Consider the following 14,212-nt stretch of genomic DNA (forward strand, 5'->3'; position numbering starts at 1 on the left):
GCTGTTAGCTTTTTGTATTTAAATTCTATTCAAATGACTTTCTAAACTGCTGCTCTTTAGATACACTTTATTTCATCTCCCATATAGCCAAGTCACTGGCCATGCTAACTAGAGATTATGGGTATTTTCATTCTGAAAAAAAAACCAAAAAACCTTTCTATCTTAATTATTTTATTTAAAGGTTTTGTTCTTATAAATTATTCGACATCCTTTAGCCCAAAATATTGTCATGGAATGCTCCCAAGTTAATTTTAGTATCCATGACTCACTGCTTCCATATTCAGCACTTGCACTTTGAAGTCTGGACATTGTTACTTTCAGACCATCTTGTAACTCAGGTGGCATCAGAGAGAAGACTTCAGCGTTGTTTACCTATCAGATATCATACAGAAAATGGAATGAATTCCTAAATATATTAAAGATTGATGTACAACCATTCTTGCTTTTATTTATTTAATATGTCATGTTTATGCTCTGTTTCCATACTTTTGTTCTAAAAACAGATCTAAATGGGCTAATGTTTTAAACAAAAAATTACAAATTAACATCAAAACCAAATTAACACAACTACAAATAGGGCTAATAAAAAGTGTCCAGCAACTACATTTATTTAAAAGCCTTAAAACATTTGACTTAGGATATCTTGGCAAAAACTAGGAAAGATGAAATTCATCTGGACTCTTTTAACAGAGAACTTCTATTTCTGAAAATAACTCCCCAGACGTTCCTTTCCCACATTCTCCCCAAATTATCTTCCTATCTTTCAAAAAGCCTGGTCCCAAATTGTGCAGCTCTAAATCAGTCATAATCTACATTGTGAACAATGAAATAGACCAGTGACTAGGGAAACTGCTATAACTATAATCACAAGTTGCACATAACCATATGACTGAAACAATATGAAACATTAATTTCTGAACATTTTTTCATAGTACACTATAAAGTTTTAAGCATTTATAGGCTTAACATTGTATTAGCGGTACAAACGCACGGCTAATCCTTGCTAAAAATTGGACATATAGGCTCAGGACTGAATCTAGGAAAACGTGTGAACTTCTACATTCAAGATATGTACAACCCTTCACCAAAGGTTGAATCTTTTCAAAGCACAAAAGCACTCAAGAATTAAATGTGTCCCCACTGCTGAATATTCTGAAGCAGGATTCTACATATTTTACATACAAGTCATATTATATTGTACCCAAAGGAGCCCTGAAGTAGGAGATCCTCTTATCAGTGACTAAATGATATCTTTGCACCCCAACTTGAGGAAAACTTAGGTTTCTACAGAAACTCTTGTTCTCATGAGAAGTTCTGCTGAGGGAGGTCTTTTTTAAATACACCAATAAATACTTCAATCCCATGCTGAGTTTTGGAAGCAACAGACTCAATACTGCAAGAATACAGTTTTACTTAAAAAAAAAAAAAATCCTGTTAGGAAAAGATCCATTTAGATGGGGAAAATATTCAACTGAATAATAAGACCTGGAACATAAGAAAAGTGAGTGGTCTCTTCAGAACCCTCCTCAGGTAAGAGCTCTAGCTTCATTGTGCACAGAACTACTACTCCCACCATAATTCCTATCAGTAATACATTAACAGGCTTCACAAAATACACATGCTTCTTGCAAAAATAATTAATAATAATAATTAATAATTTTCCCTCAGTGTAAGGGGAGCATAAATAAAAAGACCTTCCACAATATATTGTATTACAAAACACATGGCTATCTGAGTGCAGATCATCATGTGATGTGACAGGAACAGAGTGCCTGGTCTTTTTTCAATTCTACTTCCTCATTAGAATTGAGCAGGTTGAAAGGAAATTATACAACAGCAAGGGGATAGGAAAACTAGTTTCTATTTTCTCAAGATATTTTGTTTATTCTTAATTTCCTTGAGTTATTAGATGTACTTTTTATTTTTATAATTGTCTCAAGTGCTGGCTACCCAAATTTGCAGAGATAGGCTGAGAAATTCAATATTTTTCTTTTAGAGACTCCCAATAAGAGAAGATTAAGAAGAATTTTCTTCTTAGAGGATGAACCTCGGGCAGATGCTACAGCTCTTCAAGCATATAGAAATCTGAATTGTAAAACTCAGCTTCCTTTTCAGGGAAATCAGATTCTTTGGTATGGGTCAGATTACACCACAGTTCTTCATTCCTTACATAAAGCTTCACACGGTTTTAATTCTGTTAAAGCAACAAACTTCTATTATATTAGAAAAAACTTAAGCATCCCAAATAAACTATATTGACCAATCTAGTAGATTTTATGTGCTTCATTCAACCATGCCTGCTAGGCCTCTTAACTAAGCATCTTTCACTGGATTCCATCTGCTATAGGGGTGTCAAACTCAATTTCAGAGGGCTGCCCTTGGGGGGGCGGGCAGGTGTGGCTGGGATAGGCGTGACCTACTGGGTGGGTGTGGCTGGGGTACGCATGGCCTACTGGGTGGACATGGCCATCTCGACATCACTCGCTTCAGGGGTGCCTGGGCAGGACTGGGACAGATCTGAGGGTCTCTGGCAGAGGAGGGTGGGACATGGTCCCTCCCACTCTCCCCTCCTCCCTCCCTCTCTCCCACCATTCCTTCCTCCCTGTTCTTTCCTTCCTTCCTCCCACCCTCCATTCCTTCCTCCCTCTGTTCTTTTCTTCCTCCCTTCCTCTGTTCCTTCCTTCTTCCCTCCTACCCTCCATTCCTTCCTTCCTGTTCCTTCCTTCCTCCCTCCCTCCTTCCCACCCTCCCTTCCACTGTTCCTTCCTTCCTCCCTCCCACCCTGTTTATTCCTCCCTGTTCCTTCCTTCTTCCCATCCTCTGTTCCTTCCTCCCTCCTTCCGTTCCTTCGCCTTCTCATCTCTTTTCTTCCCCCACGCTCAGGAAGTGGTGATGGGAGGGGGAGAGATTGCCAGCACTAACATGATGCTGCTGGCCATTCCTATACCATGTGGGCAGGCAGGGGCAGTCCCATTGAAAGGGATGCCTCGTGGCTGCGAGGCTGGAAATGCTGTTGGGAGGGGGGGTGGCACTGATCTACAACTTGGTTGCGTCCATCAAAGCCAGAACGCGCTCAGCCTAAGATCCACTGGAACCAGCAAGGAGCTGCCCCTCTCTCTTGCCTCCCGGGTGTGCACACAGGAGACAACCAGTGCCAGCGTCCACTTGCATGCACACCAGGGGGCAGAGCGGGGCTGCCCCATGGATTTAAGACTGAGTGCGTTCTGGCTTTGATGGACGCAACCAGGTTGTAGATCAGCACAGCCCCCCCTCCCACCAGCCTCGCAGCCACGAGGCTTTCCTTTCACTGGGACAGACCCCCCCCACGGGATAGCAAGACCAGCGGCAACATGGCAGCACTGGCAATCTGTCCCCCTCCCATAACCCCTTCCTGAGCGTGGAGGAAGGAAAGAGATGAGAAGGACAGAAGGAAGGAAGAAAGTGTAGTGGAGAGTTGGGGGGGGGATCAGTGCTGGCTGGGAGGCCTTGCCAGAGCTCTGTGGATTCAGCAGAGTGGTCAGGAGCTCAGGCAACCTCCGTAGTGGCTGGCGACGGGGCGGGGCTCTTGTGGAGGGATTTTTAAAGGGGAAGAGGAGATTGACTAGGGGAAGATGATTTTATTTTCTCTTTTCCGGAGAGACAAGCCAAGAAGAGGAAGAGCAAAGTAGGAAATTTATTCTCTGGAGAGAGAATAAAAAGCCTTTTTGCCAACTTCCTACCTCGCTTTGGATTTAAGGCCAAGCGCATTCTGGCTTTGATGGACGCAACCAGGTTGTAGATCAGAGCTCGGTCGGCCTGGGCTGGTCCGAGGTGCAGAAGGCCGGTCCTTCGCTTTTTCCGGAGCAGGTCCCCGAGCTGGACAGAAGCACATATCGAGCCAGATCCAGCTCGCGGGCCTTGTGTTTGACATGTCTGATCTACTATATATAACTTCACCTTGCCTTGAGGAGAATTCACCTGCTACAGTATGACTTCTTAGATACCTTTGCCTGTTCTTGTGAACCCCAGGACATAAGTAGATTTAAGGCTCCCTCCCTAATGATGTTCCCATCATTAATTTTTCATTTTGATCACCTTTTTCATCCAACAACCAATGCACTAATGATGTGACTTCCATGAGAAATCCTTTAAAAGTTTCCCACGTGGAAACAAGGTACTGGAGTAGTTAAACCTTTGGCTTAATCTATACGAATTTGCTTTTATAGCTTGCATGGTTCAACATAATCAATATAATCAAATATTATTCAGAAATATTTTGAATCTCATGTGATTATAGAATCTCTCGAATCATAAAAGCCCTCTTTTTAGGTTTTCATGTCAATCTGAAATAAGTGCAGTTGCTTTAAGAATCACATTAAATTATTTTTTTAAAAACAGACTGGCATTCTTTTAGGCTTGTACAGAAGCCTAAAAAAAGGAAAGTCTGATTTAATGTATAGAGATGCTGCACTTATGAAAAAAGTGAAGTATTTCTTCCCAATCACTTTCAAAGCATGCACAAGATAATCAGTAACACTTTCTTTGGAACAATTAATGGGTGGTAGAATAATCCTACATTCAACTGTTATAATAGTTAGATCACTGCTATTGTGTTTATTATTTCCTAAAGTAATTATATTTACTTTCAAGGAGTCACTTACATATAATTAATTACTAAAAGGCCACGGCAGTATTATCTTAGAATTACCTTTGCTTTCCTGACAAGAGTTCATGGTGAAATGATACAAAAAGGACTATGACAGAGTACTTACTATTCATAACTCATTTAGTCTCCATGGGAACTGAAGATACATGACTCAGCAGCAAAACAATGTGAATGTGGAAATAATTAGTCACTTACTGATACATCTTCTTCTTTACCATTGGACTTGTTAATAGAAGAGGTGGGTTCTAAGAATACAGAAGACAAGAAGTGGAGATTGGCAGCTGCTGCGTCCTCGTTGCCATTAGAGTAAGAAATTGGACATTCTAAAACTCTAGGGGTGTCTCCCTGGATGACTGAGTTCTCTGAGCATAGGCTTTCAAAGGTTATACTATGCATAACTTCAACTTCTGAAAAGGGTGTTAGGGAAAGACTTGCTTGAAACTCTAAATTTTGGTTCTCTTTTCTCATATTCTCAGGAGAATCCCACAAAGTTTTATTCATGATTATATTTTGAAAACAATCAGGTATTGTTTGAGAGATTTGTGAGTTTTGAGAATCCTGATTCGATTGCCACATTTTTTTAAAAAGAAGTTTCAGATTTTGTTGTACTTCATTAGGATCTGTTTGCTTTCTCTGAATGAAAGGGATGTCTTGGGGTTGTTTATTGTGAATATTTGGATTTCTGCTTGAGATCTGCAGATCAGTCACACTATCTTCTTCCTGCAAAATAATACAAATCTTTAGAAAATGGCTGTAAATTGAATACTTCCAAACATTAGCTGAGATAAAACAGAAAATAGGGAGCTTTGTGCAAATACCTTGTTCCTATAAAAGAAATGAAGCACAACTACATTTCTCAGTATGAATTCAGAAAAGTTTATTTTTCCTGGTCATCTAGCATTTGGTGATACTTCAAGGTGAATTTGTTTGAAATTTCCTAAAGTTGTGGTATTTTTCCCAATAGATAATGATATATATCATTTTATGCAAATATACTGACCCATTCTTTCGATAATATATTTAGAGAGTAATTCTGTAGAGAAACATCATAGCAATATAACTCTTGACAAGCTAGTATTACTGGTAATGGGCACATTCTGCTTACTGAAAAACGATTGATAATTTGGGTTTCTCTTAACCTCTGATTCTCCTATTTTTAAGATTTAGCAGTAATTCGGCATTAATACATACCAGTGGAAAAGGAAATTCAGCAGATGCTGAAAGCATATTACTTAAATCTCTTTCTTCTCCCCCTTTCTCTTTTTCTTCAGAAGGAAAAAAGGCAACATCAAGGGTCTTAGGGCATGTAACTTTTTTCTGGTAATTGTCTTGGTCTTTTTCCATGGGGATCTTCAGATGTGAGTGAAACAGATCTTTTTCAGACCTTAGTAATTCTAGTTCTTCCACCTTTTTCTCAATTTCAGACTTCAGTTCTGCAACAGTAACTTGAAGTTCACTTATCTTTCTTTGATAAGTGGTCTCATTATTGTGCAGTGTTTGTGTCATAATATTAAGTTCATTTTCAAGTTTCATAATATTTTCGGTCATATGCTGAACTTTAGCTGCTTTTTCTACTTTCTGCTCTGACACTATTTGGAGTTGTAGTTCTGTTTCTAACAGTTTCATTTCTCTCTCTCTTAGGTTAACTTTAAGATCTTGACTGCATGAATTCATCTCTTTCATTTCATCTTCCTTTTGCATTACACACACCTTCAGAAGCATATGTTCTTCTTGCAGTTCTTTGTATAACAACTGTAAAGATGTTAGTTCAGAACATTGCTGCTTACAAAATTCTTGAACGTTTTCAAGATTTTGTTCTAGGATTTTAAATTCCATTTTAAATTGAGATTCTTTTTCATTAAGCAACTGCTGCACAGTTTCTTTATCCATCAAAGACATTTCTAGTTCTCTCTGAAGTTCATTCTGACTGCTCCTAAGCAACGCACACTTGTCATCACCCTTTTTGTTTTCTAAAAGACTTTGTGACCCTTCCTTAAATTTATTATCAAGATTCTCTTTTTGTTCTTCCAAAGAAAAATTATTTGGATTGCCTTGCCCATTTTCAGCTTCATGACAGACAGGTATGAGAGCTCCTGACTCCTTCTGAAGCTTCTTAATTACTTTATGAAGCTCTTCGATTTCTTCTGCTTTATTTCTTAACAAATCTTCCTTCTCACTACGAAGTTCTTCTATAGTTGATTTCATGACTTCAGTTTCAAGCATTTGCTTTTCCAGAACCTGAAACATTACTACGCATTAGTTCTGATATATATCTTTTGTATTTTAAACATGTATTACAAACATATTTATATTTTATGTGATCTATGTGGAGAGCTCTTTTTAATGACTTTAATATTGGGAAGTAGAAACTAATTAAGAATTCAAATAAAAATGTGATTGTGGGTTGACAAGAAATGATTACTCAAGCAAACCATTACGGGTAGTCTCGACTTACAACAGTTCACTTAGTGACTGTTCAAAGTTACAACAGCATTGAAAAATACTGACATGACTATTTTTCACACCAGTGCAGGATCATCGTAGTCACATAATCAAAATTCAGACACTTGGCAACTAACTCTTACTTATGATGATTGCAGTATCCTGGGGTCATGTGATCGCCTTCTGACAAGCAAGTAAATGGGAAAGCCAGATTCACTTAACACCATGTTATTAACAACTGCAGTTGATTCACTTAAAAATTGTGGCAAGAAAGGTGATAAAATAGAGCAAAATTCACTTAACACATATCTCACTTAGTAATATAAATTTGGGGCTCAATTGTGATTGTAAATCGAGGACTACCTGTATTTGTCACATTTAGGTCAATAAATAAAATCTAGTATTTACAGTAACTTAATACTTCAGCAGTAAAAACTTCTAAATTCATATTCTCACATGCTTGAGTTTGTAGCAATTTTGTTGTTATATCTGTTTGAACCTCTAAGTTTTCATTAATTTAATATATATCAATAGATTCATTAGCAGGCAAATTTAAAAAGTGATATTTTGTTACCTCATTTTCCTTGCTATTCTCTATTTTTTGTTCCAGTCTCTCAATTTGTTCATTCAGGTGATCAGTTTCTTGATTTTTTTCTTCAAGCAAGGATTTGAGAAACTGCAGAATAACCAGCTCATTTTCACCTGGATTTTGACACTGAATGGCCAATTTTTCTATGTTTTCCTAACAGAAAGAGTTCTGCATTAGACAGATCAATCTATCACAATCTATTCCTTTACTTTTGACAAAAAGAAAGCAGCATGCTGACACTCCAAATATGTCCTGCTTTGTGGAATATATAAAATTAATATTTTTTAAGTTTACAGATAATAAATCAGCAATTTCTCTCTTATGGTAAATTTGGAACAAATTACTGCTACTGCCTCTGCTATTAGGAATATTATGAGATAGCATAGCCTTGATTAAAACAGCTTTTGGCTTGCAGATGGGTAAAGTTTAACAAAATATGTTTGCACTGTTACATGATTCTGCTCAGAAGTGCAAAGACATTTTCCTATTTTCTAGGAAACAGATTGTGTTTGCAAGATTCTTAGCATTAGTAGTATCTGAGCTCAGACATCAAGCTGCAAACAGGATTGAGACACAGCTTCTAAATGGGGGAAACTTATACTTCCAAGCAGAAGACACCTATAAGCCTTGCACTTTAAAAGCAAAATATATTTTAATGTCTGCTGTATACAATGTAAACATCAGCTAGCATATAAAATATAAAGATAACCCAGTTAAAATTTACAGTCTTCAGTGCCTCAAAATTTTACTTATATTTATGATTTTAGGTTCCTTGCTCTATTTGTATGTCAATGAGAACTCAATTGTCCAGGCCAAAGGTGTCTGAAAGTTGAATTGTTAATCTGAGACATTTTGTTGCTCATCCAAGTAATTTCACCAGTCAGAGCAAAACTGCTCTATTTGTATTTTTATGTCTATTTCCACTGAGTGATAAATATCTAACTCAAAGGGAGCCAGCTGGTAAATTACTACAGTCTATAATAAAAACTTATTTTTAAGAAATGAATAGTGTTCCTTCAATTTTTCCTAGAAATTAGATGGGAAGTCTATCAAAATACCAATATTAGTATTTCAGCTAATGTAAATGGAAAAAACAGCTCTTCATTCCTTTCTGAAAACCATATGAATATAAACATATTTGTAAGACTAACTGACTTCAGTGTTCTGCTAAAGAAGTTCAATTGTGAACAGAGACACTAGAATTAGAGTTAGGATTTGCATACCATCCTCTCCTAGTGCAATGTTTCTCCAATTTTACTCATGCTTATTGTTACTTGCTTAAAATAAAGGGTGTGCACCTAAACTAATCTGTAGGCCTAGTTTTAATTAATGTTTTGTGGCATTGCTGTTGTGGCAAATTCTTCCACAAACACATTATATGCTTTCTCCTTAATTAAGGTAATAATATGTAGTTTATAGGGAACACAATCTCTAAAGAAATGATTTTTCTTTAAAATTAAATTGCAGGCATACTTTCAGATGTGCATTTTCTTCTTTCAATTGGATTAGTTTGTTGATGTTAGCATTTTTTCCCACTTCTAATTTTGATTTCAGCTGTAAGATTTCTTCATTTTTCTTCATTAAATTCTCTTTAAATTGTTCAAGTTGTTCTAATAAATCAGCAACCTGAAGCAAAATGAAATTATGGAATCAAACAAAATATTACTGTCTTCAATCATCCTATCAACATATCTTTGTAAAAGTTCAATTTATTTAGTTATATAATTATATGTATTTCAGTTAGAAAACTCTTAAACAACTATCAAAAGAAAAAAAAATGATACCCAATTTGCCTCTTCCTTTTTTCAGATCAGAAAAGTCAGAGGGAGTTTGGAAAATGCTAAAAGGAGACTTAATTCTTTTTGTGGGTTGTGGAAATTAAATAAATGCCATTTTGTGCAAGTATGGAAATGTTTTCTGCATACTCCATTTAACCATGGAGATTTTTCTGAAAACTAAATAAGACTAAGTGCTCCTTGTACCTGAGGGAAGATAGAATCAAATGTTCCATCTGCCCATGATGGATAGAAACTAAATTGGGATCTTTCAGGAGGCAGAGATGATCCTTGTAAGTTGCAAAGGCCACTACAAGGAAAGAGGATTAAAGCATCGGAAATTCAGTAGATTTTCACTCAGACCATCAGACTTATCAATGGGAAAAGGTAAAGATGAAGTCTATTCTAAAATAATAGGAATAGCTATAGGTGAAGAATTATTCTGCCCTCTGCCCCTATATTGAATCTGATATTTCCAAGAAATCTGTAAACTTTAGAAGATTCTGAACATACTCTGCACACATGACATTCAATGTATATGGATCATAGAGTCCCTGATAAAGAATTAAAAAAAAAAGGAAATATTTGCTGCTAGGAGTCCCACCCTAAGAATGTAATATATTTCCTGCAATGTCAGAACCCTCAATTATTAATCATGCATATTCTCTGGGTTTAGGTTATTCGGGTTCTGCCATTCTCCTACAGGGGGAGGGGGAATACCGGGGGCTTGTAGTGCACGTAGACTGTTTCCTCATCTGCTTTGATGTATCCTTTAGGGGGTGTGAAAGGAATGCCTCAGGGCCATCTGCCTTATGTGAGCGCAGGGAGGAACTGGAGAAGATCTAACAACCTTGAGAGGGGTGCCTTATCAGTTGCTTTCCCACAGCTCAATGTCACCTGTGGATTGGCCTGTTTGAACCGACCAGATGGACAGTTGCGGTGGGGTTACTGTTTTGTAGGTTTAAACTATTGATTTGGGTGGGAAGTCCTCAGATCCTGCCTAGCTTTCCTGCTTTCTGTGCTTGCCACTAAAACTTCCTTTTGAAATGATGCCAGTTTCAAGTGTTCTGTTTTCTTGGTAGAGAAACGGAGGCAGGTCCTTACATTAGGCAGGATCTGCAAAGTGGTCAACCTGAAGAACTAATCCTACCATGGGGACCGTGCAAAATGATGTCTAATCATGGAGGTGAGAAGAGACAAACCGAGCGCTTGGAGGGGGCCGTGCTGAAGGCTTGCCCGAGCAGCAGTGGCTTGGACTCTGCCAGCTTGTCCAAAGAGGCGGACACTCGTGATAAACCAAGATGGTCGATTGGAGTGGGGAAGAAAGACAACTGGGACAAGAAAGCTAGGAAAGTCACCCTCAAGTGTGGCAGCCATCAACCCAGTTGGAAGCGTGAGATAGAGAGATCGCTAAATGTCAGTGAAGATGAGGGTGAGAGCGACCACTTCCTCAAGCAAGCCATTGACATGCTGGTGGAGGCATTCAAAACCTCCAGGAAGAAAAGGCCGATCCCTGCTGGAGTTAGATAGTCATGGGCCAGGACAAGGAAGAAGAGGTCCTGCAGAGCGAATTCGCAAACCCCAGCCCTTCCATGAGGGCTCTGGAAACCGCTAGAGTGACAGCTGAGATGACCACCCCAGCCCGTGCCATCCCAGCCAGAGGAGATGGACACCAAGCCAGAAGAAGAGGGATTCAACCATCTGACCGCTAGGTTCCAGCCCTGGGGGTAAAGTACGATGGATCGCCCTAGCAGTTGGGCTTTTTCCTAGTCCATGTCCTGATCTACATGCATGAATATGGGCGAGACATCCCCGGGGACCGTGAGCGTGTCAGCACCATAGCCCTGTCCCTGGAAAGTGTGGCTGCCCGGTGGATGGTGTCCCTACATGACGTTGATGCTCCCGAGCTCCGGAATTTTAACCTGTTCATGGCAGCCCTGAAACACAGGTTTGAGGACCCGCTAGCTGATCGGAAAACAAGGGAGTGCATCAAAACCATAAAGCAGGGCAGACAAGTGGCCGAGTAAACCGAGGAGTTTACAGACTTGGTGGGATGCCTCAACTGGCTGGAGGAAATCTTGATTGGCTTGTTCAAGGTTGAACGATGACCTCTACCAGGCTTGCATCGCCTGGGGGGATCCAGCAAGCCTCCATGGCTGGTACATAATGGCGGAAGAGGCAGAAATTGACCTAGTACGCAGCCAACGGCGAATGGGCAGGACCTGGAGACATTTCCCCTCAGAAGGAAAAAAGATGGCAAAGATCCTGATCACGAACCTGCATTCGACTGCCTCCTTCAGATGTGGCAAAGAAGGTTATCGAGCAGCAGAGTGCCGTTTGAAAGCACCAATTCTGAGGGCAGACCGCATCGTAGGGGGGAAACCTGGAAAGCCACCACCGCAACCATGAGAGGCACTGAAGTTGTAGAGGTCCAGCCCTCCAAGCCGCAGGGAGGGGAAACTCCAACTCTGCTGGAGAAACCACTGGAAACCTGACAGCAATTTGGATGAACCTGTTAAGTGGACCCATCATGCCCCTCACCAGACCCATAGAACTGTTCAGCCCAGAGATGGAAGAGAAAGTAGCCCTAAAAACATTGATAGACTCAGGTTGCACCTGCTGCCTAATCAGCCCAACCCTAGTGGGGAATTTGGGGATTCCGGTGAGGAGGCTAAAAAAATCCATTTCCTTTGGGCAACTAGATGAGTCCATCTCATGGGGAGTTCCAGCCACCTTGGCCACTCGGCCAATTAAACTCATGATGGGGGATTATACAGAGACTACAATATTCATTGTAGCCCCTGGCATGGAATAGCCCGATTTTGGGGATGACATGGTTGAAAATTTGGAATCCGAGAGTATACTGGAGAACGAGGGAATTAAGGTTCCTGAAAAGGAAGGCTGTAACACAGGACAGCGTACCAAAAAGGAGAGTGGGGAGAATAGCCAAGGTGGTGGCAGCTGCAAGTGACAGGCCATTAGAAAGCATACCTAAAGAATACCGGGATCTGGCTGAAGTTTTCAGTGAGGAAAGGTCCCAAAAACTACCCCCCCTACCAGCCCACTGACTGTGCCATTAAAATCCTGCCGGGAGCTAAACTACCCAAACCCAAGCTCTATTCGATGACTCCTACAGATCTTGAAGAGCTGCAGAAGTTCATTGAAAAGAATTTAGTGTGGGGGTTTATTCAGCCGGCACTGCCGAAAACAGCTGCTCCTGTGTTATTCCAGGAGAAGAAAGATGGGTCTCTAAGCCTGTGTGCGGATTATAGGTCTCTATATGCTGTTTGCAAGAACATCTACCCTTTGCCTTTAATGAAGGACATGCTGGCTCACCTTTCCAAGGGGAAAATATTCTCCAAACTGGCTTTAAGACAGTGGTTCCCAAACATTTCTATACCCCGCACACTAGAACGCTTCTGATATATTCTCACACTCCTTATAAAAGTTTGAAATAACGGCAACGAATTATGCATATACATTACAATTTTGAAAACCCAAGTTTTTGCACCCCCTGGAATATCATCTCGTACCTCTGATTGGGAACCCCTGATTTAAGAGAAGCATACTATCGAGTTAGGATAAAGGAAGGGGATGAGTGGAAAATGGCATTTAATTGCCCCTTGGGGTGCTTCCAGTTCTGCGTTCTGCTTTTGGATTACAAGGGGCGCCTGCAGTATTCATGCAGCTGATAAATGAGGCTCTCCAGGAGCACTTGTACAAGAGGGTTCTGGTGTATTTGGATGACATCCTAATATTCACCGAGACAAAGGAGGAGCATATCAAATTGGTCAGAGCAGTTTTAAACAAGCTACGTGCAGCATGCCTCTATGCTAAGCTATCAAAGTGCAAGTTCCACAAGGAAAAAGTTGATTACTTTGGTTACCGGATTTCCCACCAGGGGATAGAAATGTACCCAGAGAAAGTACGGTCATTGTTGGAGTGGGCGCCGCCTCGCACGCAGAAGCAATTGCAAAGCTTCCTTGGGTTTGCAAATTTCTATAGATAGTTTATTCCCTCTTTCAATCAAATTGCAAATGCATCACTAACCTACTAAAAAGAAAATGGTGGGAAACTGAAACCCAGTCAGTCGTTAAATTGGACTATGGAGTGCCAAGCAGCTTTTGAGACGTTAAAAAGACTTTTTTCGGCTGAACCGGTGTTAAAACACCCAGACCCGGAGAAGCCATTTGTCATTTAGGCAGACGCTAGCGATGTTGCGGTAGGGGCAGTGCTGCTCCAAGAGAATCAGGAGGGAAAATTGCAACCTTGCGCATACATATCCAAAAGCTCACTGAAATGGAACAGAGGTGGGCAGTATGGAAAAAAGAAGCATATGCAGTACAATGGGCTCTGCTCACATGGGGACATTTTCTGGAGCGAAGTAAATTCCCCGTTCAGATGTGGACCGATCACAAGAATCTTGAAGCACTAAAAACCCCAAGGAAATTGTCCCCAAAACAAGCTCAGTGGTCCCAGCATTTCCACGGTGTGATTTCTCAATCAAGTACCTCCCTGGGGGAAAGAAATTTTTAACTGATGCCTTGTCGCGGATGTCGCAATACAATAGGTAAATTCCAAAGTAATCAAACCTGATGACCCCAAAACAATTAGCGGCTTCTGTAACAACGAGAGCTCAGGCAAAGAAACCGAGGCCGGGGAATAGTGACATAGAGGCTCCGACCACCACAAAGGAAAAATCCACCATTGAACAGCAAATCAGGGGTCGAGTTTAGATGAGCATTAAAAACCGACAAATGG

The 14,212-nt window shown here is 40.2% G+C and overlaps 1 protein-coding gene across 11 annotated transcripts in view; it reads right to left on the reverse strand.

The window, feature by feature from the left end:
• Positions 1–14,212, reverse strand: part of PCNT (pericentrin) — a 138,195-nt gene that overhangs the window by 48,644 nt on the left and 75,339 nt on the right. For all 11 annotated transcript variants that reach the window (XR_005554654.1, XR_005554653.1, XM_039326405.1 and 8 more), the window contains 5 exons: positions 9,150–9,302; positions 7,662–7,829; positions 5,837–6,883; positions 4,841–5,365; positions 270–372 (listed from right to left, as the gene is read on the reverse strand). Coding sequence is in view for 9 of the 11 variants with exons in the window: in XM_039326405.1 (XP_039182339.1) it covers positions 270–372; positions 4,841–5,365; positions 5,837–6,883; positions 7,662–7,829; positions 9,150–9,302 (1,996 nt within the window). In the remaining 2 variants the exon portion in view is untranslated. The remainder of the gene's footprint in view (positions 1–269; positions 373–4,840; positions 5,366–5,836; positions 6,884–7,661; positions 7,830–9,149; positions 9,303–14,212) is intronic.

This window comes from Crotalus tigris, unplaced genomic scaffold (assembly GCF_016545835.1).
Source record: "Crotalus tigris isolate CLP2741 ecotype Arizona unplaced genomic scaffold, ASM1654583v1 scf7180000024340.7048381, whole genome shotgun sequence".
NCBI classification, from domain to species: domain Eukaryota; kingdom Metazoa; phylum Chordata; class Lepidosauria; order Squamata; family Viperidae; genus Crotalus; species Crotalus tigris.